The sequence below is a fragment of the Stegastes partitus genome, unplaced genomic scaffold (assembly GCF_000690725.1).
Source record: "Stegastes partitus isolate 25-593 unplaced genomic scaffold, Stegastes_partitus-1.0.2 Scaffold19, whole genome shotgun sequence".
Taxonomy (NCBI): domain Eukaryota; kingdom Metazoa; phylum Chordata; class Actinopteri; family Pomacentridae; genus Stegastes; species Stegastes partitus.
In genome coordinates, this window is record NW_007577750.1 from 983,392 (window position 1) to 1,011,319 (window position 27,928).

Below are 27,928 nucleotides of genomic sequence, written 5' to 3' on the forward strand. Positions count from 1 at the left end.
TGGTCCAGTAGTTCTTTCAAGGTTGGATGACTGTACTCTGCCAATGCTTCCCACCGCCTCATACACACACACAAATGCATACTCACCCATCTCCCCACTGTTCGCGCATGTGCTCACAGATACTCAGAAACACAAATATCATTTTACTCCTTCCTGTGAATGTATGTGCATTAGCACCTGGTCGTCAAAGACCCTCCAGTGTGACATTGGTGTGAGTGGCAGGCGTGGCAGCATTCTGCAAGAAGGCCTCAGGTTGGTGTTAAAATATGTTTATCTAATCCCATTTAGCTATACACTAATACTTCCTAGTTTGAATATGTGAAATAGCCTGAAAATGTCTGTAACCAGAAGAGTCTTGTCTTGTTTTCTTTTCCTCTGTGTAGCATCATAGCATTTGCTTTCATCCCACGACACTCTTCCCCCTGCCCCCTCTTCCCTTTTTTTCTGCCTCCTGCAAGCATTCCTGCCCCTCCCCCTTCCCCCGGTTCCCCTTGCTGGTATGGATCTGTGAAATGTTAGCAGGGTGTGCTGCTATGGTGTCGAGCCTCAGCGATAGGCATGGTTATGTGAGAGAGACAGAGCCGAGGATCATCTCAGAACATGGACCAATTTCTCTGGATACGGTAAAAAAAAAAAAAAAAGAAATCCTTTCATTTGCCCAATTGTGTCACTCAGGCTCCAAAAAGTAGCCAAGAATGGTCCACCTACTATGTAACCTCCAGGTCGTTGCTCTCTGCAGACATGAATAATCAACTAAACTCTAACCTAACCAAACTGATATGAGTTGTAGTGTCAGCAGATGTCAACAAGTGGTTTGAAATTAACAGAGTCTTGTTGCTCTGTAAACAGTGCTACTCTGCTTCTCTTGTAAACGTGGCAAGAAAAATGTTGGTCGCTGGTGGATTTTATGCTTTGAAATTAACTTCTGGTGACTTAGTCCATACAAACTTATACTATGAATTTAAATTCTAATTCTAAATTCTAGTGCAGATCCAAAGTTTCTAACAATAGCAAATAGTTTAGGCAACATATTGAAAATGGACAAGACATCTAGAATATTTTCGTCTGATGACATGTTCATAAAAGCAAATTAGATTTGAATCCATAAAAACGTAGGACCCTATAAAAAAGCTTGAGTATGTCTGTTTCATTCAGTGTTAGAATGAATTAGCTCAAGCCCATATTAAACAGTGAAGATTAAAATGATTTTGACAACATAAAAGCTAGTTGTGGTTCTTTACTTATTAACAAAACAGGTAAATCTACATTAAGGGTTTAAAACTGACTAATTCATTAATCAGAGAAACTGATCCACAGCTTAAAGTACAACACATTGTATGAACCCAGTGCTACACACAATTGTGACACACTTAAAGCTGAGAGAAGAAAAAGAAAATAAGATCACCGTAGACTATAACAATCTCTTTTTATTCTCTATTCTGAACAATCAGTTTAAAATTAAGTTCTCACAGGTACCATTATTATAAAAGGCCAAAACACTTGTCATGTCTCTGCATATAGTAATAGAAAGGATATATGAAATTCTAAATCAAATAATATACTAATAATGAATGTTTTTCCAGTAAACCACTTTGTAATATTATTCGGCTTCACACACAGACAGATTTATTCATTTCATTCCTTAATGTCGTATTTACTGTCCATATTTTTTTTTTTTTGCCATGCTGTCCAGCTTCACTGTCTGTTTCTTCTCTGTACTTTCATCACACTTACTATCAATCTCGGTCTGTCACTTTCTATCCTCAAGTGGTTGCGTTTCATTTTTGGTTACTCAAGAGAAAACATCCTTTTGCCTGAGTTACCACTAAAGACATTGCAGTGGTTACAGTATTTCAGAAAGCCTAGCCATGTTTGTGATACCTTGATAGCTTTCGTGAACCATTGGGGATATTAAACTGAATTCACACTGATTTGAAAGATGTCTTCTGTTCAGACTGCCTGGGTGACTTCAGTGCTGAGACCCTCCACCATGTCTGAGACTGCATCGGGAACTTCCTGGATGTCCCCACTCAAGTTCACGTCCTTTTTCAGTTCAAAGTCAATCTGCTTGATAGGCGTCTCCTCTGGCTTTTCATTTCCATTAACACATTCCTCTGCCTGTGTGGCCACGGCAGCAGTAGGATCTCTGCACTCTCCATTTACAGCTGGTGGTGCATCGACTTCAGCTGCATCCTCTGTAAGAGAAGGGCTTTCTAGTTCTCCATTTTCCATCTTGGTCTCTACCTCAGGCTCTGGGCAAGGCACCTCTTCCACAGAGGCTTCAGCTGCCTTTTCTGGTTCAGCTGTAATTTCATTGGCAGAGACAGAACCTGAGACGACAATCTCAGGGACAGGTTCTGGCGCTTCCAGCTCAGCTGCTGTCTCGGTGCTGGAGGCTTCAGTCGAGATGCCCTCTGGTGCAGCCTCCAAGACCTCACATGCTTCTGCTTCCACAGTCCCGAGTTCAGTAATGTCAGATGTGGCTACCGCTGGTTTTGGTTCAGTTTCTTCTACTTGTTCTTCTGCTGGAGGTTTCATTGCCTCAGCATCTTGCTCAGGTTCTGGCTCTGCTGATTGCTGGAGCTCTGCCTCTGGAGCTTGCTCTGGCTCAGGTTCTGGCTCGGGCGCTTTCACTGACTCTGGCTTGGGTTCCTGTTTTAGTTCTGGCTCTGGCTCTGCTTCTTTCTCTGGCTCTGCCTTGGTCTCTGATGCTTGCTCTGGTTCTTGTTTAGGCTCTGCCTCTATGGTTGGCTCTGGTTTGGTGGCTGACTCCAGCACTGGCATCATTGTTGTCTCAGCCACTGGCTCAGGTTCGGAGGCAGCAGCAGCCCCAACTGTCTCCTCCACAGTGGGTTCAGGCTCAGTAACAGTCTCTGGTACAGGCTCCGGCTCCGACTCTGGCTCTGGCTCTTGGTCCACAGGTGCTGCGTCTGTGCTGCCTACAAAAGCTTCTGGTTCTGGCACTGATTCGACAGCTGCAGCAGGTTCTTCTACATGGGGTTCCTCAGTTGGAGGTGCAGACTCAGGTTCAACTTCAACTGGAACAGCTTGTTCTGGAGCCGGAGCAGAGGTTTCCTCTGTTTCTGCTGTGGTCACGGAGAGCTCTACTGGAACTTTTTCCTGTACTACTTCTACTGCTGGAGCAGATTCCTCTGCTACAACAACTGGCTCTTCTATTTCTGGAGCTGGTTCCTCTGCTGCTGCAACTGGTTCCTCTGCTGCTGCAGCCTTTTCTTCTACAACAGGAGCTGCTTCCACTGCTGCAGCTGGTTCCTGTGCAACTGGAGCTGCTTCTACTGCTGTTGCAACTGGTTCTTCTTCGACTGAAGCTGTTTCCACTGCTGCTACCACTGGTTCTTCTACTACTGGCACTGCTTCCTCTGCTGCTGCAGCTTTTTCTTCCATTACAGGAGCTGCTTCCACAGCTGCAGTTGGTTCCTGTGCGACTGCAGGAGCTTCCACTGCTGCTGCAACTGGTTCTTCAGCTACTGGTGCTGGTTCCTCTACTGCTGATTCCTGTTTAGGAGCAGCCTCCTCTGTAACTACAGGAGCCAGTTCTTCTGGAGATACAGATTTGGGTTCTTCTGGAGCTTTTGCAGCTTCAGTTACTGCTGCCACTGCTGTGGATGGGGCTCCATCTTCCACTTTGGCAGACTCTTCTGCGCCAGCAGGTGTTGCTGCGGTCTCATCCTTCTTGTCTTTGGGGTCGCTCACATCATATCCTTTCCTTTTCCTGCTCAGTTTGCCTCCCATGATGTCTCCTAAGAAAAAAACAGATATTGTTTATTTCCGATTTTGTTTTTAATCATGAAAAGGTGTTTAGGAAAATGGCAATATATGTTCAAGTTTCCAGTTGGCCTGATCTACATGTCTTTGGAATGTCAGACAAAACCCATGTCAATGCAAAGAAAACATGCACATTCCTTTCTTAAAGGACTCAGGCAGCTGGTTTAAAAGCCACAATAATCTTGATCTGAGGCAACATTTGTGGTAAACACTGATGCCAGTATGCCACTCGAGCACAGAAGTTATATTCTTCATTTACACGTGTGTATGTTTATTGAGGTCATAGCAGGCAGTTAAAGTTTAATTGTGTGAACAACAGGTATGCGTTTTGTCATACTTTGTCTATTAATATTTCTTTTTCTGTCAAATATAGTAGAAAGGCAAAGCAAATAACATACACAAATGTATTATATCTAAAAAGAATATATGTGGTATTTCTGATGAAATGTCAGTTTTGTGCAAAACTGATGGAGATTTAACAGATTACATTCAAGTGAGTCGTGGTGATGCAAGTATTGATTACATGTTAGAATAAAATGCAGCAGGGCCTCAACATATATGCTTCAAATGTAAAACAGTTTTCACTTCAATAGAGAGGTCTCTTGTCTCGAAGTGAACCAAAATTTCAGTTAGGAGACAGTTCTCTGCCAAACACAGTTTGGCTAGAAAACAAATGTTAATGCATGGGAACCTTACTGAGATCCAACAACCCCACAGACTCTCTACCCTTTCAGGAATGTCTGGGAAGGTCCAGTGCCAAATGTGCCCACAAGCCTGAGTTGAATGTCTATGATGTAGATGCACAACTATTGCTCTGACAGTATGACTGGCAAGAAAGTATGCATGGTAATGAATTTCTCAACAAACAGAAACCTTTCAGAGCCTGTAGCGTACAAAATTGAATCGACTGTACGAACTGCAAATCAGTGCAAAAAAAACAATGTCAGCATGCACATTGACACATTCTGTGAATGGAGCACATATGAACTATAGACATAGTTCTCTGGGATAAAGTGGCCCTGTGTTGTGGTTGTAGAGGAAGTGTGGTGCAACGATTGCCAAAGAGTGCAACTTCCGTGAAAGAACAGAGAACTGGAAGTTCAACTTTAAGTTAGTAAATATATTTCTGTGAACTCTGAACAAATCAGCCTGTTTGAATATAAACTATCCAAACGACAGTCCTTAAACATTATGATCTGGCACAGATGATAGACGTTTTTTACATTTGTTTTGAATGCCACAGTCTCATCATTTGGTTGTCCTACAATACTATGCATGATAGGCTGGGTTTGAGGTTTTTGTGTTGATGTTGTTTTATTTTTTTCTTTTCTGGATGTATTAAAAGTGCCTCAAGCACTACATTCACCATGCAGGGCATCATGAGGGCACAGGTACAAACCATCCGGGAACTGTCCATAGTGCTGCAATGGGGCAATCAAGACAGGATGCGCCACAAACCAGGCACGGATAGGCTGCATATCCATGCACCCATTTACAGTCTACTAAGCTGCCTGTTTGGAGAAGAACAAAAAAAACGCAGTTGCACCTGCTTTTATAGTAACATCTATTTAAATCTGCTGTCGGACCTTCTTCTAAATAATTACACTTTTGCTCCTAGCTGATTCTGAATTCGCCTTTTTCTCACCAAACCCTTCTGGGTGCCTCTCCGGCCTCCCAATCAGACAACGCCAAAAAAAAAAAAAAAAACTGCTTGAGTAAAAAAACTTAACATTTTACCATCAAATCACGACTTTAAAATATGACAGCGACGTCAAAGCCAATTTATAAGCGGATGTAAAAGTCAAACAGCAGCCTAGGCACCGTTTTTGACGGTAGAATTAGAGGGATGAAGGAGACAAATGTGCGGCAGCATGTGCCGGCCGGTAACAAAGGATGGGGATTCCTCACCAGTAGCTCCTCACTGACAAAAGTAATGGGCTGGGCTAAGTTGGCAGCCAACACCGACGCTGAGCTGTACTATAGTGTAGACTGCAGCCTACTATGCAGCCGAATTCAACTGTAGGCCCACAATGGCTATAAGTGATACAGGCAGCAGAGGGGTCTCCATCCCCCATTTCAACCCACCCAACTCACCCTGCTTCTCTGCTGCCCTTTTTCTCTCTCTCTCTCTTTCTTTTTTCTTCTTCACAAGCAATCGAAAACGTCGCAAACCAAAGAAAATTCGCTCCCACGACGTGTTACTTCTATCTCAACTTTGTTTTGGGGCTTTCTTTGCGTAATCTGGGGAGATTTTTGATCGCCAATTTTCAAAGGCGCGCTATTGCCTCAGAGACCACTGAGTAACCAGTGCAAACTGGGAAATTAGAAAATATTTTCTTTATAATTCCAGCATTTAAATGTAAAATTTCACAAGAGGAGAAAGGCAAGGAGAGAGAACAATAGGCAAACTGCGAATCAGCGGCATCCTCTTTCACTTTTCTTTCTTTCTTTTCATCTTTCTTTCTACCTGGAACGCACGCACAACCCACACTACATGCATGTTCCAATTGCGCGCGCGCGCACACACACACACACAAATAAATAAATAAAATAAAAAATATAAAAAAATTAACAATAAACCAACCGACCTGTGTTTCTAGAGAGGGATCAGTTGTTCTCCAATCTCCGGCTGGATGTGATAATGGAGGTAAACCTTGAGACTGACAGCTGCAGATTCCGCCCCTGCTCTTCGAGCTGCAGACTGTGTTGTAACCGAGGAGTGCCTCTCACAGTTTTCTAGACATCTGTCGCTATCACAATCCAGCCAACCCCACTACTGTACGCTCTGCGATCTACACCCTCCCCAGTCTTTAACCCCTCCTCTGCCTCACATACCCACTCCAGCGCATATTTCAGTTCCGTAGAAATACATCTGGGGGGGCTGAGGGTGATTATGAAAGGACCACCACATATTGTTACACTTTCTAACATTGCATTTTCCCCCTTTTGCTCAAATACAATTCTAAAGGAAGTCATGTTTGTGGTCCCCCTCCCCTTCTCTCCCAAAGGAGTATTGCTGTAATATAAATTATGCATAAGCGGCATTATGTCAGTAAGAGCACTTGAGCATCATTGATTCAAGTGATTCCTTGATGGGTTTTTTTTTTTTTTTTTTTTTTTGTCTTCTCTTGTTTTTCAGCAATATCACAAGCATGCTCATCATGTGTAATCATGAAAAAAAATAAAATGCTTAAAGGGATTCTAAATAAATAATAACCATAATCATGTTATGAACAGAGAGAAACGGAGTGTGTGGAGTGTTCATGTGTATCAAAATAAGGTTGCTACTCTTGTTTGAGGATGAAAAAAAAAGAAAAAAGAATCAGATGTTTACTTTGAATATTGTAAATTATTGTGAAGCACTGCGCCTCTTTGCTATTTGGCTTCCAAGTGTTAATGGGACACAGTGGGTCTGAGTGAGACTTAATGAAATTCAACAGCTGCTCCTTCCAGATAAACATGTTGTCAGCTTTGGAAGATTTTACAGAAGCAGCATGCCGCTGACATACCAGGCACCTGAAAAGTTCTGATGGCTGTGTATTGATCTGATAAAGACAGAATTCACATTGCAGTGAGGACTTTCAATCTTTCTACAACAAAATGAACAGTAACGTACAGCTGTAGTTTTATCTAAGCTGCAGGAACACACGCAACCAAACAAAAAAGGACTCACATTTCCTTTCCTTTGTAAAGAAAGGTGACAGTGGGTCTTTGCGTGACAGTTCAGACAAACACGTTTTTCTTTATAGTTTCTTTCAGTGAAACTGGAAGAATGATACTGGAGTTTACATAACAATTGGACTGGCGATTTGCTTGCATCACTGAAAATTGCCCAACCTGCTATTTTGTCTCAAATGACTTGAAAAGCTGCCAAACAGGTTGGTTTGTCCCAGATTAGGCCAGGAGGAAGTTGATTTTTAGTTTCACTTAAAAGAGGAGTGATTGTTTGACATATGTATATCAAGGTTTGTTATATCACAGCAGGAAAGGTATCTTAATGCATGTAATGGATGCATTTTATTGATGTTTTATTGTATAGTTTTTTTTTTAATGCAAAACAGCAGATTTTTTTAATGTGTTCACTACTGGATACATGTTCAGAGGGACTTTTTTTCCCCTTTTCTTTATTATTATTAGTTTTTTTTTTTAAATTTGACCCTTTTATTGTTCCCATGTAGGTATCTTACAAAAAATCAAAAAATATTTTTCAGAATTAAACCCAAACAGAAAGTCTTTTAATGAGGAGACAGCTCCCTCTCCTGTTATAAGAGCTGATAGCACAGCACAGCACCTACAATAATGGAGAAACCTTGTTGGGAAATGACATAATAATGCCACACAAATGCAACACTTCAGATGTTACAAAGACAGCATTTTATAGTCTTTGTTGTTGTTGTTGTTGTTTTTGGGCTTTTTTTGTTTGTTTGTTTGTTTGTTTGTTGTTTGCAAATTTCTATGTATCTTGGTACATAGTTAAAAAGTTTTTCATCAAAACCATGTCATGTCTGTCAGTGAGAAATTAAATGTTCCTGATTCCTTCGGTGTAAATTCCAACAAAAAAAGACAAGAATATAAGACATTATTTTTTAAAACGACTGCTACAGAAAGATTCAAGAAGCACATTTCTGTTATGTACTCAGTGTTGTTATACCAATTTATTGAATCGCATGAAAAAAAATGCTCTGTTTTGAAGTTTTCCTAACTACACAAAGCAATACTTTTGTCAGAAAAGAGGAAAATTTGATCGATCTTGTTTGTTTTCCCTGCTGGCAGTGGAGCTAAACTGTGACAAAGGGGCAGCAAAGGCTGACTTTCACATGATGCAAAAGCTCAGGAATGCACTCCCAGGAGTATAACCACCATCCAAGCCAACCACTCCACTCCACATAGACAGGACTCAAAGACACACAGGGAGGTCTTGGAAAATCCCGCAGAGTTACTGTGTTAATGTCCAAAGCTCATCTGTCTGCATCTCTGGGTCCAGTTGACCTACATTGACATGGCAACAAAAACAATGAAAAGTAAAGAAACAGGTGTTGGGGGCTACAACTTGCTGCAGATCAGTAGCTCATTACCAGAATGTGTGTTTGTGTACAGGAATGTGGCAAACTGCTGGGCTTGTGTGCAGTTCCTAGTGACAGAAAGGTATGCAGATTAGTATTTGTCACTACTTTTAATATAAATTAAGTGACAAAAATAAGATTAAACACAATAAAATGTGCGGATTTTGGAATTTACAACCTCTATGATATATTGTTTTGTGAGCACTGCACAACTCACTAAAAAAACATGTGAAATAACCTACTTGAAACTATGTAATGGATGATTTTGAGAATGTAGCCTATAAAGGAGTTGGCACACAGACATAATTTAACGGCTCTTCACTAGAGTCTAGATTTATTTGGCAAAATTAGGAGATGACTGTGCAGCACATATTTTTCTCTTATTATTTCTTTCACATTCATATCATAGCTGCTCTACATTATTGTGGAAATGGTTGGTCACACTATTTATTTTCCACCCATTGGTACTGAATATAGTTAACCCAGTCATGCACAGATGCTAGATTGACCCAAATACTGTCAGTTTTGGCTATGTGATATTTAGTATAGCACTGTTGCCTTGCAGCAAGAAGGTCGCCGGTTCGTGTCCCGGTGGGGGCACCGGGATCTTTCTGCGTGGAGTTTGCATGTTCTCCCCGTGAAGCGTGGGTTCTCTCCAGGTTCTCCGGCTTCCTCCCACACAGTTAAAAAACATGTTGAGGTTAAATGGCAATTCTAAATTGCCCATAGGTGTGAATGTAAGTGTGCTTGGTTGTCTGTCTCTAAGTGTGGCCCTGTGATAGACTGGTGACCTGTCCAGGGTGTCCCCTGCCTTCGCCCTAAGATGGTTGGTATAGGCTCCAGGCCCCCCGCGACTAAGCGGTGTATAGATAATGGATGGATATTTAGTATTGTGATTAAATAAAGTATGCCAGTAAGCAGCATGTATAATACCAGGGGTCTGTGTGCTCTTACTGGCCATTTTTCCTCCTATGACAAATGAAAATACCATCGATGACAAAGGCCTTTTTACCTCCTTCTCATAATTGTGCTTTTCGAAGAGGTTGGGATGACATGTTTTGGATATTATAACAATATCTAATTCTTCATAATCAGTTTAATTAAGACATAGTTGTACATTCACACAATAAAACAGTGAAAAGGCAGGTTTGCTCTCAAATTTCTTCAATAGAAGTTTTAAAGGGACAACAGATTTCTCCACTTTCAGTTTTCAGGGGAGCATGAATAGCACCATCTACTGGACATGTATTATTTTACAACATTACTGATGCTCATATATATATATATATATATATTTGTGTGTGTGTGTGTGTGTGTGTGTGTGTGTGTGTGTGTGTGCATGTGTGTTGGGGTTAGGTCTTAAGACTAGTGTGTGTACTCTGTGTTCAATGTATTCCCCCTAGGGACAACAAAGTACATTTTATGTAGACTTGTGCAAGTTGGAGTGTGTATTAAATCTTTTAGCAGAACAAAAGCTTGAGTCATCTTCATGAATTTCTGCTAAAACAGTTTGTAATATAAAAACCTTCTTGGAAAGGAAACTAAATAAAGTAGTAAATGCATCCCAAAATGGTTTATTTCAAGTATGATGTAGGAAAGGAGAAGAGAACTTGTTTTTTTTTTGTTTTTGTTTTTTGAGAAACTTTAAACTTTCCACACAGCAAACTAGGTAGAATTAATTTCTGTTACATTTACAAATGTATTTGCTGCAAAGATGTTGGCATGACATGGCTATATCAAATATACAAAGTGCATGAAAAATCTGTTATTAAATGAGGAGGCATCATACAGTACCTTCTTTGGAAAAGGCATTGCATGGTGCGTAGTCCTAATTAAATTTAAATATTAAATGTCCAAAGAAACTGGTTAAGTTTATATTATCAGACTCATTTTGCTCCAACTCTGTGCAATAGCTGGTGACCTATGATAATGTGATAGATATTGAATGGATGTTTGTTCAGCTGCATCTATGGCCTGTTGGGCAACCACAACACCAACACAAAGTCCGTTTTCTTACTTTTACCTGCATGTTGACAATGTTAGCAAAAGTACAAATGAGCTTTATGTAAGCCCCAAATAATGTGAATAATTTGACTGAAAATTGGCTATACTTGCGTGGGCTGATCTTGATTCAGAATCAGAGGTTAAATTCACACTAAATCACACTTGAAACAGAGTTAAACCTGTAAATATGTTTGCCACAGGCCCATTACTGATATCACAGTACTCATTATCAGCTGTTAAAAGAAAAAAAAAACTGCAATGACATCACTTATTGGGATATGGCCAGCGGTGCTGCTTGATGCTTGACCTCGTGTTTGAACAATAAAAACAGCGAATTTGTGTCATTTTTTTTCACATATATTCAACTGTTGCTGTAGAAGATACATTATTTCTTTTTCACAAACACTGCTAAATCGATTAATAATAACATTTTGTACTCTGAGGCGCACACCGTGTCTGGGCGCGGCGTGGCGGTGAACGAACGTAACGCACCCTTGGCCACTTGGATGAAGGCGGTGCTAGTGGTGGCCAAGCAGCAGGGCCTTGCCTTTGTGGTTGTCGGAAGAGAAGATGGCTCCCGTTCTGGAGAAACAGCTCCCGGGCGCAGCCGGTTCAGGCGACAACAACAACGAAGAGGAAGAAGGACAAAACCTTTGGCAAGTCCTGCTGTTCTTTTGACGACTTCACACCTACTGAGACCCTTCTCGGGGAAGCACAGCCGCCATTGGTTCTGCTTTGTCACTGCCGGCTGCTGCCTCTCAAACACCGGCCCGGCTAGCAAGAACATTAGCATAACTGAAGCTGAGCGGTCACTTGTGTTAGCAGACGTCAGCTAACTGGGCTGTGTAGCTAACCCCGCAACGAGAACGATTATTGCTATTTGTGGCGAGTTTTGCTCGTGCAATAAATCGTGTGGGACGTGTCAGATTTCCAGAGAGCTTTTATATCATCAGGGGGTTTGATAGTTCATGTCAAGAGCTAAATACTAGTTAGCCCTTTTTTTATGAGGAGTACAGCAAGCTAACAGGAACGTTAACAAGCTAGCTCACCTTAACCGACAAAACGAAATGTGCAGAAAAATAACACTCATATCTTCAGAGGTTTTACTGTTGTGGGGCGTCAACTTGTCAGCTTTCATAAATTCTTGTCTTTAACTACTTGTTTCTAGCGCACCGGTCAGTGGAGTTTATCATTTCCTGTTTTTGTGTATGTGTGTTGTCGTGGGCTTCTTTCTGGGCTAGCTTAAACAGTGCAATAATTGTAGTCAATAAAGTTAAGATGTGCAACGTTAGCTGACCAGCTGCTGTTTTGATAGCAGACAAGAAGCTGTCAGTGTGCCACCTGGCAGTCTATCTAACTTCTACTTTTTTGTCTTGTTTATTCTTGTAGGTCCTCAATACTGAGTGAAGTTTCAACAAGATCGAGTTCAAAGTTACCATCAGGAAAAAACATCCTGGTATTTGGTGAGTATTGTTTACGCCACCTGTGTGAAAATCTCCACTTCTGCAGTGTATTTGTGATTGTCAACCCTGAGGGGACTGTGGGGCAAAACCAAACTGAACTCACAAAAGCTACTGATTGCACATTTAAACCGATTTTTCAGTCTGCACTTCCCACACTTTTGAAACTGAGACATAGCAAACATAAAATGCAGGGAAGTTTTCTTTGGTGGGATCGTATTTATTTGAATGGGCTCTGTGCGAGAAAACTGTGAAGCCCTGCTTTTTTCCCAAGAAAATTTGTGTTAGATATTGCAGTCTTTTGTGAATTTAAAATGACAGATTGTGAAGTCTAGATGTGCTTTTTCTCATAGAAATAGAGATAAAGTGAGGAGTTTTATTTTAATTATTATTTAAAATTGTCTGTATTTATCAATGTCACCATGTCCATTATTGATAATAAATGATGTCATGCTTTATGTATACAATGTCTTGCAGGTGAGGATGGATCGGGAAAAACAACACTCATGGCCAAACTTCAAGGAGCTGATCACAACAAGAAAGGGAGGGGACTGGAGTATCTGTACTTAAGTGTCCATGATGAGGACAGGGATGGTGAGTTTACCTGCTGCAGATTATCTGTGGTCTTTTAACAGCAGTGGCCTTTACAAATGAACAATGTCTAAAAACAGTAATTGTATTTCTTGTATCTAATTAGTAATTTGTTTTATTCCTTTGCAGACCTTACTCGCTGTAATGTATGGATCCTGGATGGGGACCTATATCACAAAGGCCTTCTTAAGTTTGCTGTCACACCTCAGTCGCTACCTGACTGTCTAGCTGTGTTTGTTGTGGATATGTCACGGCCCTGGACCATAATGGAGTCACTGCAGAAGTGGGCCAGTGTGCTTCGTGACCATGTGGACAAACTCAGGATTCCTCCAGAGGATATGAGAGAAATGGAGCAGAAGAGTAAGTAATGGTTTATCTAGCTGGACAATCAAACCCATTGGCACTTAGTAGTAACCTTACATCCTGTAGTACCATTACCAGCCTCCTCCCTGGTTGCACATTTGTAATGGAAAGCAAACATGAAAGTACTAAGACTGAATGTTAAATTGGATTTGATTTGCGGAATAGTAACTGAGTTCAAATGCTATGAAAGGTGGAAACTTGTGTAAATTCAAACGTGTGTTTGTTTTGTTAAATCAGATTGAAAGCTGTTATAAGGTGCTGATTTGTTTCAAAGTAGTAATTTTTCTTTATGACTAAAAATGCTAAAATCTGGGACGTAAATGCACACATGTAATGCATACATTTTGTTGAATTGACTATCTGACGAGAGGGTTAAAAAGGCACTCAGCAAAGGTGCCTGAAGCATTACAGGCTGCATGCAATGGGAGTCTTGCATAATAAGAGCCAGGCTCCTTGCTGACTTGTCTGCTGGGAAAAAGGAGAGATTGGTTGCTGCGTTGCTTGGAAGGCAAGCAATGTATAACATTACACATTGCCATGGATGATGCTGGGTCATCAGAGAGGCCCATGATCCTCAGCTGTGTGTTCTGGCTAGAGGCAAGTTGTGCAAATCAATGAGTGTGATGCACTCAGATGTTGCTTTCCTGTTAATTTTAGAACTGGTCATGTTTCACTTATGAACTGTTCTTTGTCTTTGGAAAGATGGTTGCTTTTCAGACAAGTTAGTTTGTCCTGCAGGGTTTTGCAGAAGGTTCTTGCAAGCTTCCAGTTTGAGTGCTGTTGCTCTTAAAAGGGTAAAATAACTTTTCATGAATATGTCAAATTGTTCAACTTGAAATATTCTCCACATATAACATGCCAGCACAGTGGCAAGTGTTAACATGTATATTAGTCTGGTGGCAAACGTGAAAAAGAAAAGGGAAGCTGTTGTACAAGTGATGACTAAAGCATGCTTAATTTAAGTGACTGTAATGACTTTGAATTGGTCCATGGTTGAAATTGTCTCAGTGATCTTATTCAGTTCAAGTAGCTGTATTGGTTAGGTGTACTTAGCATTAACCTATACAATGCAGCAGATAGGAAACACTGTCTGGAATTAATACCTTGTATTCAGCAGATTTTAACTTGAGTCTTTGTTTCCTTAAAAAAAATGCAGTTGCATTGTTTGTAGCAGGGTTTTTTGTGAGTCTTCACAGGTTTTTGTTCTCAGTTTTTTAAGCTGAACTTTAATTCTGTTTGCCAGATTTTTATCCAGGGTTTCTTCTACTTTGTCTTTTTGACCCCACCCATAGACATAGTCAGTCTTCTAGTTTAGCTCAGACATGGCATCCAGATAAAGTGTTTTTCAGCATGGCAGTTGTGATGTCAGTAGCAGATTGTTTAGACCTAGTCAGATTATGTATTTGCAGACATGAATGTTTAAGTGAGAGAGACAGCCTGACAGACTGGAAGTGTGTGTTAGTGGCTTTTGTCCAGGGAGTCTTGCAAGCGTCTTGCATCATAGTTCCCTCCCCTCCAACGGCAGCGTCAGGGAAAGGAAGGGACGTAAACTCAGTTGGTCTGAATTCAGTCAGTGGGCCGGACATTCTGACTCCTGCTGTGCTGTAACCGAAGTAGGTTGGCTGCTGGTGTCGTCTCAAGTCAAATTATAGGATCAGCCAACCGCTGCTCAGCTGCATGTTGAAATGAGAAATATTTCACTCAGTGGTTTCTGTGACAAGACAGGGATTGTTTTTAACTACACTTATTGAGAATGGTGTGCAGGAAGACATATTGACTGTTGTATTTTGAGCCAGTGTTACTGGCTAGTAAACAGCTGGAGACTTGTGCAAAACTTGGGTTAAGCTTAAAATGCTAAGTAAACCAGTTTTGCTTGTTTGACATTTCGTCACCTTAGAATTATATAGTTCTATCTGCATTCTCGGTAGTTTTGAGATATTTACATTTAAAGTTTTGACTGCTCATATAGTCAGAATGAAATGAACATTAAATTGTGTTAATACTTGAGAACTATAGGCATACTAAAGAGAGTCTAAATGTGTAATTTGAAATTATTTGAAAATTTATAAGGGGGAGTTTTGGAAGTGGGTGTTTTGCAGATAGAACTTTCTAATTCTGAAAAGGCCCATTTCATTTGGAATTATAAAGTTCTATCTGCAGAACACGTTAAAAACAATATCTTGTGCTCCAGAACTCAAATAATTTTTAACAAACAACTTTTTTTTAACATTAAAGTGCATTTCCCAGTTTTTATTTTTTTTCATTTATCATTAGAAATGGCCAATTATGCTTCGGTTAAATCTTTCAGATCAACGATAATTATGTTAGTGTAAATGACCTTAGTCAGTATTAAACTTGAATAATAGCTAATTATTTTTGCTCTCCAGATCGTCAGGTCTAACTTTGAATAGAACCATGTGTGAATCAAATGAAAATTTCAAAAATAGGTCAAAAGTTAATGTAATTATTTTGCTTTTTTATGATATTATGAACACTGCCCAAAGGGCTCTACAGGTTTAAGTCCTGTTTATAAGTGTAGTTCATCACAAATATACAACAAAAACAATTAACAGTAAGATAACAATTGAACTTGTTATCTAACTCAGATTTAATGTAAACAGTGAATTAAGTAGAAGAAAAAAATGTTCACAAAATGGTCAATATTACAATTTGTTACAATCACAAAACAGCAGAACAATCAGATCAACAATTTAACAATAGGTGTAGTATAGTAAAAGTATGAAGAGTGATGGGCTACATTAAATCAATAACTACGTAAACTAATTAATAACATAATAAATTCAATACACATTGACTTATAGTTGTAATAGTGTTGTTGGGCATTTATTTCATAATCATAGACATCAAATTCAGTTGCTTAATCAATCAAAATAATTAAACAAAGCTACAGAAGTAAGATTAGCTAAGCTAGCTAACTTGGCTAAATAGGCTAATGGTAGTTTTTAACTTTTAAACAATAAAAAAAAACCCCCACACAAATAGGAAAAATATCTTACCTCTTCCTTTTGCTGCTGTCTTGAAAAATCTCACTTAGGACTTCTTGAACTCTTAGTCTCTTTTTTTTTTTAAACTTCTTTGAGACATTTTGGTGACAGAAAGCTGCCATTAACTGTCAGGTCATGGTAGTTGGCTACGTAGCTGCAAGCATTAATGTGATTGTTGTATATTCTGTGTTCTGGTTGGCCAACACAGATAGAACTTTATAACACTCAGTTTAGAGTGGAAATCACAGATAGAACTATCTGTTTTTGTTAATTAAAAGCTAAAAAAAATTATATATTTTTAAAAAAACACATAGTATTGTATAGATAATGTGTCCAAGAATCAGAAAATGTAAATAACTCAATTTTGCCAAAAATGTCAGATAAAACTTTATAATTCTAAGGTGAAAATTTGTTGACTAAAAAAAAAAGCACTTTTAGTTATAGTTTTATGCTGAGAAGTCCCAAATTATGAGCATTAAAGCATTTTGACCTCACCTTTGTTTGCGAAACAGATATGTAGGGACAAAGTCTGTCTGTCTTTGTCTCTTTCGTTTTTATTTTAAAGTGACAGTCTAGGCACAGTCACTCTTTTTTTGCATTGAACACTAACCAACTGTTGGTTTAAAAGCATGGCAAAAACAAACGTATCAAAGTATTCATTCAAGCTGCACACACCATGAGAGCAATCTACTGCATCCTTAGACACTGCAGTGGTGGTGACGGCATGTTGAAAAGATTGCATGGAAGAAACATTTTGGAGGAATGTTTTTTTTTTGTTTGTTTTTTTTTTTTTTTAACTCATAGCTGCTCCTATTTTCTGATGTATTATGGTTTTTCTGACCTTTCAAAAGACATGTTTATTCTATCGAAAACATTGTCAGTAAAGTGAATATTGTTGTTTTGATCAATGCCAATTTGGTCTGGTTTCTTGTCTGTGTTTTTATTCAATAAATTTACTAGTTTTATGCTATGCTTAGGTCTAGCATACATCTTGTGTAGCTTCAAGCCTATGGACTAGAAAGAATAAGATAAAGGTCTGACTGATTTTTAGAGGCCATCAGTTTCAGATTTTTTCTGTCAAATTAAGTTCTGTTAAAAATAGCCGGAGTTTTCATGAATTTTCTTTTGAGATGGTATTAAATCTACATGTAGTTACTGTCCCTGTGCCTTAATACACATACTTTAGCCTGTTTGTGCATATGCTGCACTGGATTTGTGTACTCCTGTATCCCAAAAAGGGTTCTCTTTTAAATTACTTATATCACCAGTTCTTGTCCAATGCTTAAAATCCCATTTCTGAAAGTAAAGGAGCTGACTCAAAACGGCAAGTCAGTCTGGCTTTGTGGACTGTCTCCAACTGCATTCTCAAAGCTCCTGAGGAAGGAGGCCAAAGTTTCCTGCATATAACCCCTCCCCACACCACTACCACCTCCTCACACTGCAGCTTTGTCTGGACAGCTGGGGCAGCACAACAAAAAAAAGTGAAGGATGCCATTTATTTATCTTATGCCACCTTTCACATTTTTTATGCAAAGAATTGTAACGTATTTATGTTTTCTCTCAATTATACAACAATACACACACAAAGGAATGACTTGTTGTATGCACACAAAAAAGCTGTATTTTATTATGCCTGTTAAGTGGCATTTATTTTTGTTGACCCTGTAATCGAATCTCAGGGGCATAGTATGAGACTGTGCAGAACAATTAAAACTGCTCTATAAAACCAGGCATATAGTTCTGTATCAGGGTGTACCAGAGACTAGAAGTGACTTAAGATATTAACCAAAGGTACCATCAAAGATTATGGGTACCTCAAAAATTTTATATGGAATCTACAGAGAAACTAAAAACACACCACAAGAACTTTAATTGAGGCAGCAATGGCATGGGAAAAAAAAGATGAATAATCCTGTGACCATGGTAACTCAGACCAAGCGTGGTTGTTGAGAAGTGAAGACAAAGGGTGTGGCAGAGGTATAAATACACTAATCTTCTTCTTATTTGTCTTTCTCTTAGTGGTCAAAGCTTTCCAGGAGTACACAGAACCAGAGGATGCCACCCCATCCTCTCCACAGCGAAGGGCCCCAACAGCAGGGGAAGACGAGGCCATTGTGCTACCACTTGGGGACAACACACTCACGCACAACCTGGGCATTCCAGTGCTAATAGTTTGCACAAAGGTAAGTGATTCCTAAGGTCCAAAACTGAAAAAAATACTGTGTTGTATTTGAAGCTATGACATCTATATCGTGACAGCTAATGGTTTGGTGTTGCTAGAAATCTGTCAAAGCTAGTTTTTGTAAGTACTCTTGTCTGAAGTGGGACAGTTGCTAAATTAGATAACCCAATAGTCCATCCATGTGCCGAAAGACTTGAAAGAATTAAACTCATGGCTCCTAAAAATGCTATGAGTTTGATAACATTCTCAGAAAAAGTCTAGGATATACTTTCCTTCTAGTTAATGTCCGAGCCTCTGGCTTCCGGGGTCTGTTTTCCAGAACCTCTTTCAGATCATGTGTTTTTAGGCACCTGTAGTCACTGTCTCGGTGTATAAATTTATAATGTAGCTTTTGCAATAACTAAGTATTATAAGTGCCTCCTTCAACTAAGGCCTGCATTGTCTGACATAAATGGGCAAAGAATGCGTTTTTAACTCCCTGACAGTCATTCTCACTTCTGGTTTCATCTAATGGGTTCTTGAGTTGCCACCATGGCAAACACATTTGGGCTCAGACCTTATATAGAATCAATTCTTTCTCCCCTCATACATTTGTGTTAACTTTTGTGTATGGTTTTATTTTTATGATCGTGCTTAGAGAGGCAGTATCTACTAACAAAAAGCTGCTGTTGTGCTTACTTGTTAGCCCCCCAGGCCAAGAACAGTGCTAAAAGGCACAGTGTAGCCATCAACAGAGCCTCACATGCTAGAAAATGGTGGCAGTTTTATTGTCGATACTTTTATGGTGCCCTTGTTAGAGAGAAACTACTCAGCTTGGCATAAAATGCCTCTGTACAATAATATTATTTGCCTTTTATCACTTTATCTATGCAATACACTTTGAAAAAAAAAGTGAAATTGTTTTTGTTAATCTCTGTTGCCCCCATGCTCCTTTCAAGCCATAACAAAAGATACAGCAGACAACACATGAAAATCTCTTGTCAGACCTTCCCGTTAGCTAATCTGCAATAATACCCCCACGCCAGGTCCATCCTTCAACTCCACACCACGTCCTACCTTATCAGCTGTCATTGTCCTCTAAACCAGCTTTGTGGACTTTCATTGGCCTACCAGTTAGGTGTCAAAAGGCAGATTTAATATCAGAAACGGCAACAAAACAATTGGTTTGTTAAATGTTGTGATGTTATTATTTGCTTTATGAGATTTATGTTTCACGAGGTGTGGAAAAAAACAGCACATGGAACATAAAAGCCCTCATAGGCAGTGTATCCGTGTGCGTTGCACCTGTGTCTCTCCCGGACAGTGTAGACATTTAATTGTCCGTGGCACTAAAATATTTATCTGTTTCCCTCTTTTAATCGTTCCTTCTTCAGTGTGATGCAGTCAGCGTACTAGAGAAGGAGCATGACTACAGAGAGGAGCACTTCGATTTCATCCAGTCCTACATCCGGCGATTTTGCTTACAGTGTATCCTTTTAACACATAATGGTTTGTAATTATATCACAGTGGTCATTGTACTTATAACAGGGACTGTTAAAATGGAAATGGGCCATGCTTTAGTTTTTTTGTGTAGCCCTTTTATTATCAATCTACCAAATATATCATCACTCCAGCAGTTGCTGCCCTAACTTAATTAAACAGTTGGCGCTGGACTGATCTATACGTCAGTCAAAGAGGAGAAGAACCTGGATCTGCTTTACAAATATATAGTACATAAGATGTATGACTTTCAGTTCGTCACACCTGCCTTAGTGGTGGAGAAAGATGCAGTGTTCATGTAAGTGGATTTTTTTTGTTTTGCACCAGTCCCAAAAAATAGTGGCGCATTGAAGACATTTAGGTAATGCTGCTGCCAAACAATGTTAACTGCCATCTTTCTTTCAGATGTTGTGGCACACCACAAAATAAATTCTTATTTTTATGCCAAAGAAATAGGAAAGCTGTATCCACAACAGAATGTTATTACATCTGCTGCAGCTGATCAGTGTTTTCCTTGCTTTGTAGTCCATCTGGCTGGGATAATGAGAAGAAAATTGGGATTTTGCATGAAAACTTCACAACAGTCAGGCCAGAAGATCCATTTGAAGATTTTATCACGAAGCCTCCAGTACGAAAGGTACAGCAACGCAAATATGGACAGAATGGAAACTTGAACGTTGATGTTGCAGCTTTAAGAATTTCAGAACTTATTGCCATTAATATTCCACATTCTACTCTTCTTTAATGGATTTTTTCCCCCTTTGCTCTTCTTCACAGTTGGTTCATGATAAAGAGATAAGTGCAGAGGATGAGCAGGTATTCCTGATGAAGCAACAGGTATATGTCAACCTGTTTATTATTTTTCAATTTCTGATTTTAATCTAGAGTTTTAATTTTGAAGGCAATGTCATGCTCTGATCAAGCTGTATAGAATGAGAAAGTAAAGTTGTAAGCAGGGATTTTTTTTAAAATCTGCATCAGGAAGAAATGTCAAAAAGGATTTTATTACTGCTCGCTGTTAGGGCCACTTTGGGGTGGTCTAACATTTTTGTAGTTATCCTGAACTTCCATTTCACTTTTGAACAAATGTATGCACTGCACCCATGTGCTGGTGGATATCTGTAACTCCCACATTAGCCTTACTTCCCATTTTGTGGAAAAATAAACTGGGGAAGCAATCTTTGAAGAAAAAAATAAAAAAATAACTGAACTGAAGCTTCAGCTTTTCAGGTTAGAGGACTGTTCAGTATTTTAGGTTTCTCCCTATGAAGTTTCCTGTACTTTCATCTGCATTGCCTGCCATTCTCCCAGCTATCCTGCTTACAGTGTGCAGGTTTTCAGAATTAGATTAACAGTATAAAGATGGGTGTTGGATTAATGGTGTTGAAATCATAAACCACATGTCAATATTTACTTTTTTCCCCTACAGTCTTTGTTAGCAAAGCAGCCAGCCACACCAACAAGAGGAGCAACAGTAAGTGTCTTGAGGTCCCTCAAACATGGAATCATAGTAATGGATGGATTTATTAATTTGACTTTGCACTTATTCTTTTTGTTTTGAATTGACAAAGCAAGCAATTTTTGTGACCACACTCCTGCTTGTTTTCTGTGTTTCAGGAGTCTCCAGGACGAACAACCTCAGGATCTCCCAGGCCTGCGGGTCGCACCATCCAACCAGCTGTAACCAGCGGCTCACCAATGGCTGCAGTCAAAAAGCCTGACCCTAATATGAAAGGTAAGCAAGGTTGTTTTCATGCCTGATTACTGAGAATCGTTTTTTGCACTCCAGTGCATCCCAGTTTGGCAAGTTTGTCCCAGGGGCTCAATTCAGCATTCATTTTAATCAAACATTGAAATCAGCATTCGAACCTCTCACAAAACAGTTTCTGTCACATTTCTTTTCCACTTACCTTTTGTCTTTTGGTTGTAATATGAGCTCCCTTTTCCTTAAATGGTCCATTACTACCCCCTAGAGGTAACACTGGAAAAATAGTTCACCCTTAAGCTTAAGTATTTATTCATTAACCAAGTAGTTTCTGGAGATTTTTTGCTCCTGTCATATTGTTACTCTTTTTGGACAATTTTTTCTTGCCCCTTTATGGAAACACCACAACCATTGCTAGAAGTAGAGAGAACCTAAAAATCTCTTTTTTTGTAGCACAAATGCCACATATCACGAGAACGAGGAAAAAAAAAAAAAAGTGAAAGATGATTTTCTCTGATGATTTATTTTACAAAAATTTAAAAAACTTGAAAATCAACATGTCCAACATTTTTCCAAATGCCCCCAGGAGTTATCAATACTGAGAAAGAATGGCAGCTCTGTATACTATAGATAGTTAAACTACTTATGCTTTTTAATTTGTTTCTGTGTTTGTCTCCTATCTGATCTGTGTGAACACAACCTATAACTCTGCCTGGTTCAGCCAAAAATTTCCTGAATTGTCACATGACTGTTGGTCGCACCGCAGTCACTAATGGCTCAGTGCTCACAACGTTTAGTTTTTTTACAGAACTTGTTTCATGATTTTTTATTTCATTTTTATTCTTTTTTTAAATAAGAGATGTAGAATAAATTAAATTTGATCAACCATCATTATTTTAACCTCAGATTTGATTTGAGAATGAGAAGTCACAAGTTGTACATACAATGATTCTCTGTATTTTCTGGGGAAGATACATTGTGCAATTTTGGCTTTATTCAAATTTATTTATTTATGTGACGATATACCTTTTAAAGCTGATGTTTCTTTTGGAGTTGAAGTATAATAATCATATTATTTTATGGCTTGTTTTTACTCTGTTTAAACTTTTCACTATGTTTTCTTTGTATTTAAACAACTTTTTGCAATCCAGTTTTCTTTGACCGTTTTTTACATTTCTTTTTGTGTTTGTACTACAGCGGGGGCTGCCAACGAGGGAGTGCTGGCTAACTTCTTCAACAGTCTGTTGAGTAAAAAGACTGGAGCCCCAGGGAGCCCAGGAACTGGTGCGGTTGGAGCTGGAGTGCAAGGATCCGCCAAGAAAACAGGTACAACTTTTAATGCCAGTGCTTGCATCTCTGATCTTAGCGAAAACAATGGCCTCCAGTTTTTATTTACAACCTTCTTTCTTATAGGTTAGCAGTTGTCCTTTTACTAGAGCAATTATGAAGGATTATTGTTCACTTAAGCAGCTGGTACATTTATATCTATGCCAGAAAATGGACTGTGTGCACTCTGACAATAAAATGAGCTAGGAACAGGGACTTCTGTTGTTAGAGGCTGTGGACCATTTTGCTGTCTGGAGTTTTATCTCTACAGCCTGAGTGAGAAGGTTAAAGCAGGAGAAAAAGCAAAGTTGTCTGCTTTGACTGACCTTCTGACAGCTGAGGAAGCTTGTGACAGGCCTGTATGCACCAAACCACCCATCACAAGTGCCCTCATGAAACTAATGTCTCTCACACCATGCCATATCACACTGCTCTCTCGCTCAACTAATTATTTTACTTCAGTAACCTCAGCTGTTGTGCATGTCAACAGTTATTTATTTTTTTTACCTTCAGCACGTTTTGTAAATACTGTGTTATATTCGGTAGATATAATAAAGTCAAAAAATGTACCCAGTGAAACGTTGAAGAAAGCATTGCATAACTCAATCAGCCTGAGACCACTGGCGCACTTTCTGTTCCAGCACTGAGCAGCATTAACATCTGAGACCCAGCAGAAAGGATAACGCATGAGTACATGTTGCCTTTGTCTGATGATTAGTTTTGCATGTGTGTTAACTGTGGCAGCCAGTCACCAGCATGGGAACTCATACCCCCCCCCCCCCCCCCCCCCCCCCCCCAATTATCCATTTGCTTGCTGGACATTGAAAACTATTATTCATGAACGCGCATACGCAGAAGCTACAGGAGATTACTTTTGGGCTTTGTCTCCTGTCTTTTTTCCAAGGGCAGAAGCCGGGTTTGACTGATGTCCAGGCTGAGTTGGACAGGATGACTCGCAAACAAGACTCCATGGTTTCAGCTAACAACATACCACCGCCAACAGAGAACGAAGCGTGAAGGCAACAAAAACAGCTGCATCGTCCACTGCGTTAATACTCTGGAAAAATATATGTACATGTGAGCATAAAAAAAAAAAAAAAAAAAAAATTGACCAAATTCCCAACGCCTATATCCGTCAACACACAGTGGTTTCACCAAATGAGTTTCAGATGCTATCAGATGTTTTGGTGAGATGGGAAGAGAGTGGTTGCAGAGATGGAGGTGTTAAGATGGCATGTGCTGAAGGCTTGGCTTTGTTTCTGTCCTCTCTTCCACTGTAAATGTTATTTTGTGAGGGATGTCAGTTTATGGAAATGTGTGCACACTCCCCAGCAGCCAGCCTAATGTGCTGGGCTGTGGACCCCCCAGTCTCTGGGGTAGAACACTCTCCTCATGGATTTAAAGAGTGATTATATATTGTCCTGTGGCCTCCGGTTCAGCTTATCTCATGGAAGGAATTTGGTTGTGATTGGAAAGTTCTTTAAACATTAAATGTAATCATTGAGAATAGTAATTAAAATACTTGCAAACATATGTAGTATGTAAAAAAAACAACAACAACAAAAAAAAACCTTGGATATGAGACTGATGTATTTATACAAAGTTCCTCCTTTTTATTTTATTTTGTGCACCATTTGTTGGTTAAAGGAAATGTTCATCTGTATCACGTAACATGTTAAAATGCCACTGACATCATGACACTAATATGACATGTCCAGATAGCTGATAGCACATCATATCATTCGCCCTAGACATCTCGAAGGATTCTGTAAATATACATACATACATACAAAAAAACACTTCAGGTTAACTTGATTTTGTACAAAATGCATTTCTGTCCAAATTCTTAAGATAGCCTCTTTGACTTAGTGAGACTGGTTGGGATTTGACAAGCTTAGAGGTTGCAACAGAATCGCTTCTTTAGCTACAGGTGTGTATATTTGGGGAGGGGTTTGGGCAGCATCTTTCCTACTATAACTCCTAAGTGCCTCGCACAGTTAGCTGTTTGTGTCATAGTAGAGGTGCTTGTCTGCGCAAGAGGAAATGCACTGTAGCACCATTGGTTAAAAGGTTTTTTGTCCATTTCTTGTCATCCAAATAATTTATTTCGTTTTACATTTTTGTTAATGTACAACAAGCCTGTGGTCTTTTATTTTTCAGAAATAAGATTTCTGTGGCCGAGTTAATAGTGCGATTGAATGCCTTCATACAAACTGTAAAGGCTGCTGATATTAAGAAGAAACCACACAATGGAACTTTTTTTAGTCCCCCAGACTCACTGTGGTTGAAACCACTCACTTGCAGCCAAAACAAAAACAATTATTTGCTGTGGTTTTAACAAAATCAGATATTGTATCCTTCAGTCTTTGACAGAATTGTCCTCCTTTGGTTTCTCGTGTTCACTTTACTTCGCACATCAGTTTCTACATTCCCAGTTTCTACATGAAGTAGCTGTAGAAACACATCCCTGTTTGTCCAGTCAGGTCTTTTTTTTTTTTTTTCTTTGTCTGGCCCTTTTTAGTGCCCATTTAAAATGAAAACCTTTGCCTTCAATGTACAGCTAACAGTTTGTCACACTAGGCCCCTGGCCTTCACAGGAATGCTCCTAATTAATTTGTGTGTCCTTAAGGGGTTGCTTAATTGTCTTATGTCATTTCTATTATTTTGTAATTGAAGCAATTATACTGTACCATATCAAGTAACCTGTATTAATACTTATGGTTTCATGACACCATAATCAAAATTAAGTGTACATGTTAGGTCTGTATGCAAGGCCCTGCTTAATCCTACGGTTAGTGTATTTCAGTAGCTTTTACAGAATTAATGGCAAGTGTGAGGAGAGCAGCTATTTACTATTCAAATAATAGCAAAAAAAAAAAGAAAACTGGAGTGAATTGGAACACAGAACCAAAGATGCATATTAGTTGCTATTTTCTGCATTTCTAGTTGATAGTCATTAGATAAAGATTAACCAGCGGCCATGTTTGTCCCACTCTTGCATAGAGCCCTTGCATTCCAAACATCAGACCTGCCTATAAAAGTCTTTTTTGTTTTTTAAAGAACACCCTATAAAATGGTAGGAATGGCCTCTTCTACTCAAACATGTGTGGACTTTAGGGAAGCAGCGAGAGAAAAAGAAAACAAACCAACAAAAAAAACCCAACCCTAATTTGGTTACAGTAACTTATGGCAAATTTTCTAAACTTGTCTACAAATGCTCTGCAAATAGGGTTTTGTGTCTTTTTTTGTTTGTTTTTCGACGTTTGCTCTGTAAGGGAATAACAACAAGACCGTATTCGTGTACAGTATGCTTCATGCATTGTCAGAGTGATGCTACACAACTATTCTGGATTTACTTTGATTACAATGAAGCTCTTGTTTTTATTTTTTCCTTATTTTTCGTGACTGGGTGGAATGTGCACCTGAGGGTCTGTTGCCGAAGTGGATGAAGCACAAATTAAGAACAGCCAGGAGCAGCACCGCCACAGGTTGAAATAAGCACTTTTCCTTCGACTTATATTAATTCCTTTTTTGCGACAATTAAAGCTACAGAATGCATTTTTTTTTTCTTTTTTGCCTTTGCCTTTTTAGAGCATTTAGTCATGAAACAAGAAGTTAACATACACAGAAAAACTGCATTATTTATCTGCATTTGCTGCTGAAGTTGTGGGAGGTGCCCGTGGTGGTTAACTATGGAATATCTCCTTTCTTTAGGCGACATTGTATAGTTAATATCAATCCTCCTGTAATAATTGTCATTACATCTTTTTATATGGATGTTTTTGGGACATCTTAAAGTAGATAAACCAAATAAATGTCCATTCATTTTCAGGTTTGTCCTTTTGCTCATGATTTGCCCTCTTTATTTGTGTTTACATCCCACTTTAAGCATGTTTTTGTCTTTGTTTTCAAAAAGTGATCTTGGTCATTGAAAATATCTTTTTAAAAGAATTTTGAAATGTCACTGTAACCTGACTGACCGCCCCAGTTTCTGTTGATAACACACGGCCACACTTGTTAAATTTGGCCCTTAGCTGAGTGGAATGAAGTGCTCTAATGCTGCTTGGTTCAAAGTTGCACTCGCTCTTTGTGAAGATTGGATGCTGCTCCCAAGATGAAATAATGAACTGATGTAACTTTTGTACTCAAATGTCAGTTGAAAACAACTGGCCTTTCACATCCTAACTGAATTGCCTTCGACCACTATCGACAGTCTGCATCTATATGAGACTATGAGCTTCTGCTTCCAGTCCTTCCTTACCTAGTCAGGATATCAAGAACATTGTAAGCACATGGCTGGCTGCATTTTTTGTGTGTGTGTGTCCTGGATTAATTCAGAAGTTTGATTGTCTTCAATACAATTCTGTAGCCTCTAAGCTGCCATGTGGATTCTAGCTTCTTATGCCGACAAAGATAAGGAAAATGTTTATCGGACCCCTGGCTTCAATAAAACCAAGAATCCAACCTTTTTGTGGACTGTTTGTGTCTGGACAAAATTAGATTGTTTTGCTAGAATGTAACATTTTACAGAGTTAAATTACAAATATAATATATGACCAGTTGTTTGCACAGCAACATGCATTTGCTAAATGTTTACAACTGTGACCGCAATTTAAAAGATTTAACGCTGATTTTCACATTTTTCCACCAGAACTGCATTAGCTGTGTACAATTTTATTGTTTCAACAGAATAGTCCTTGTTTTTAACTGAGTCATTCTTGTTTAATTTCCTCCATAGTGTCGTCACCTAACGTGTACTGTCTCCATCCATCCTGCTGCTCCAGAGTCTCTCAAGCCACTGTTCATTTTATTGGTTGAGCTGAGCCATAGCATTTCATATAGGTAAACCTGCGTATTCAAGCAAAGTTTTTGTAGATGCCCAGCATTTCCAATTTTAAGCACTTGGATATAAACTGCATTCCAATGAAGTAAAAATCCATTGGAATCAAAGTCAGAGTCCAGC

General features: G+C 39.2%; 2 protein-coding genes across 2 annotated transcripts; one reads left to right on the plus strand and one right to left on the minus strand.

Moving 5' to 3' along the window:
• Nucleotides 1–1,407: 1,407 nt before the first annotated feature.
• On the minus strand, nt 1,408–6,525 carry LOC103365376 (fibrous sheath CABYR-binding protein). Its single transcript, XM_008292805.1, has 2 exons — nt 6,375–6,525; nt 1,408–3,761 (listed from the first exon to the last, which is right to left on the minus strand). The coding sequence occupies exon 2, from the start codon at nt 3,751–3,753 to the stop codon at nt 1,951–1,953; it is 1,803 nt and encodes a 600-aa protein (XP_008291027.1). The 5' UTR covers nt 3,754–3,761; nt 6,375–6,525; the 3' UTR covers nt 1,408–1,950.
• A 4,853-nt stretch (nt 6,526–11,378) lies between these two features.
• Nucleotides 11,379–27,429, plus strand: dync1li2 (dynein, cytoplasmic 1, light intermediate chain 2). Its single transcript, XM_008292816.1, has 13 exons — nt 11,379–11,509; nt 12,243–12,316; nt 12,791–12,907; nt 13,034–13,264; nt 18,292–18,455; nt 19,828–19,921; nt 20,097–20,232; nt 20,460–20,571; nt 20,712–20,771; nt 21,364–21,408; nt 21,552–21,669; nt 22,837–22,965; nt 23,870–27,429. Exons 1-13 carry the CDS (start codon nt 11,424–11,426, stop codon nt 23,980–23,982), a joined length of 1,479 nt encoding a protein of 492 aa, XP_008291038.1. The 5' UTR covers nt 11,379–11,423; the 3' UTR covers nt 23,983–27,429.
• Nucleotides 27,430–27,928: the final 499 nt, after the last annotated feature.

Coding starts and splice junctions, on each gene's coding strand:
- LOC103365376 (XM_008292805.1), bottom strand. CDS start 3,753: ATGGGAGGCAAACTGAGCAGGAAAAGGAAAGGATATGATGTGAGCGAC.
- dync1li2 (XM_008292816.1), top strand. CDS start 11,424: ATGGCTCCCGTTCTGGAGAAACAGCTCCCGGGCGCAGCCGGTTCAGGC. Junction 11,510..12,242: donor GAAGAAGGACAAAACCTTTG/GCAAGTCCTGCT, acceptor TTATTCTTGTAG/GTCCTCAATACTGAGTGAAG. Junction 19,922..20,096: donor CCGGCGATTTTGCTTACAGT/GTATCCTTTTAA, acceptor TTAATTAAACAG/TTGGCGCTGGACTGATCTAT.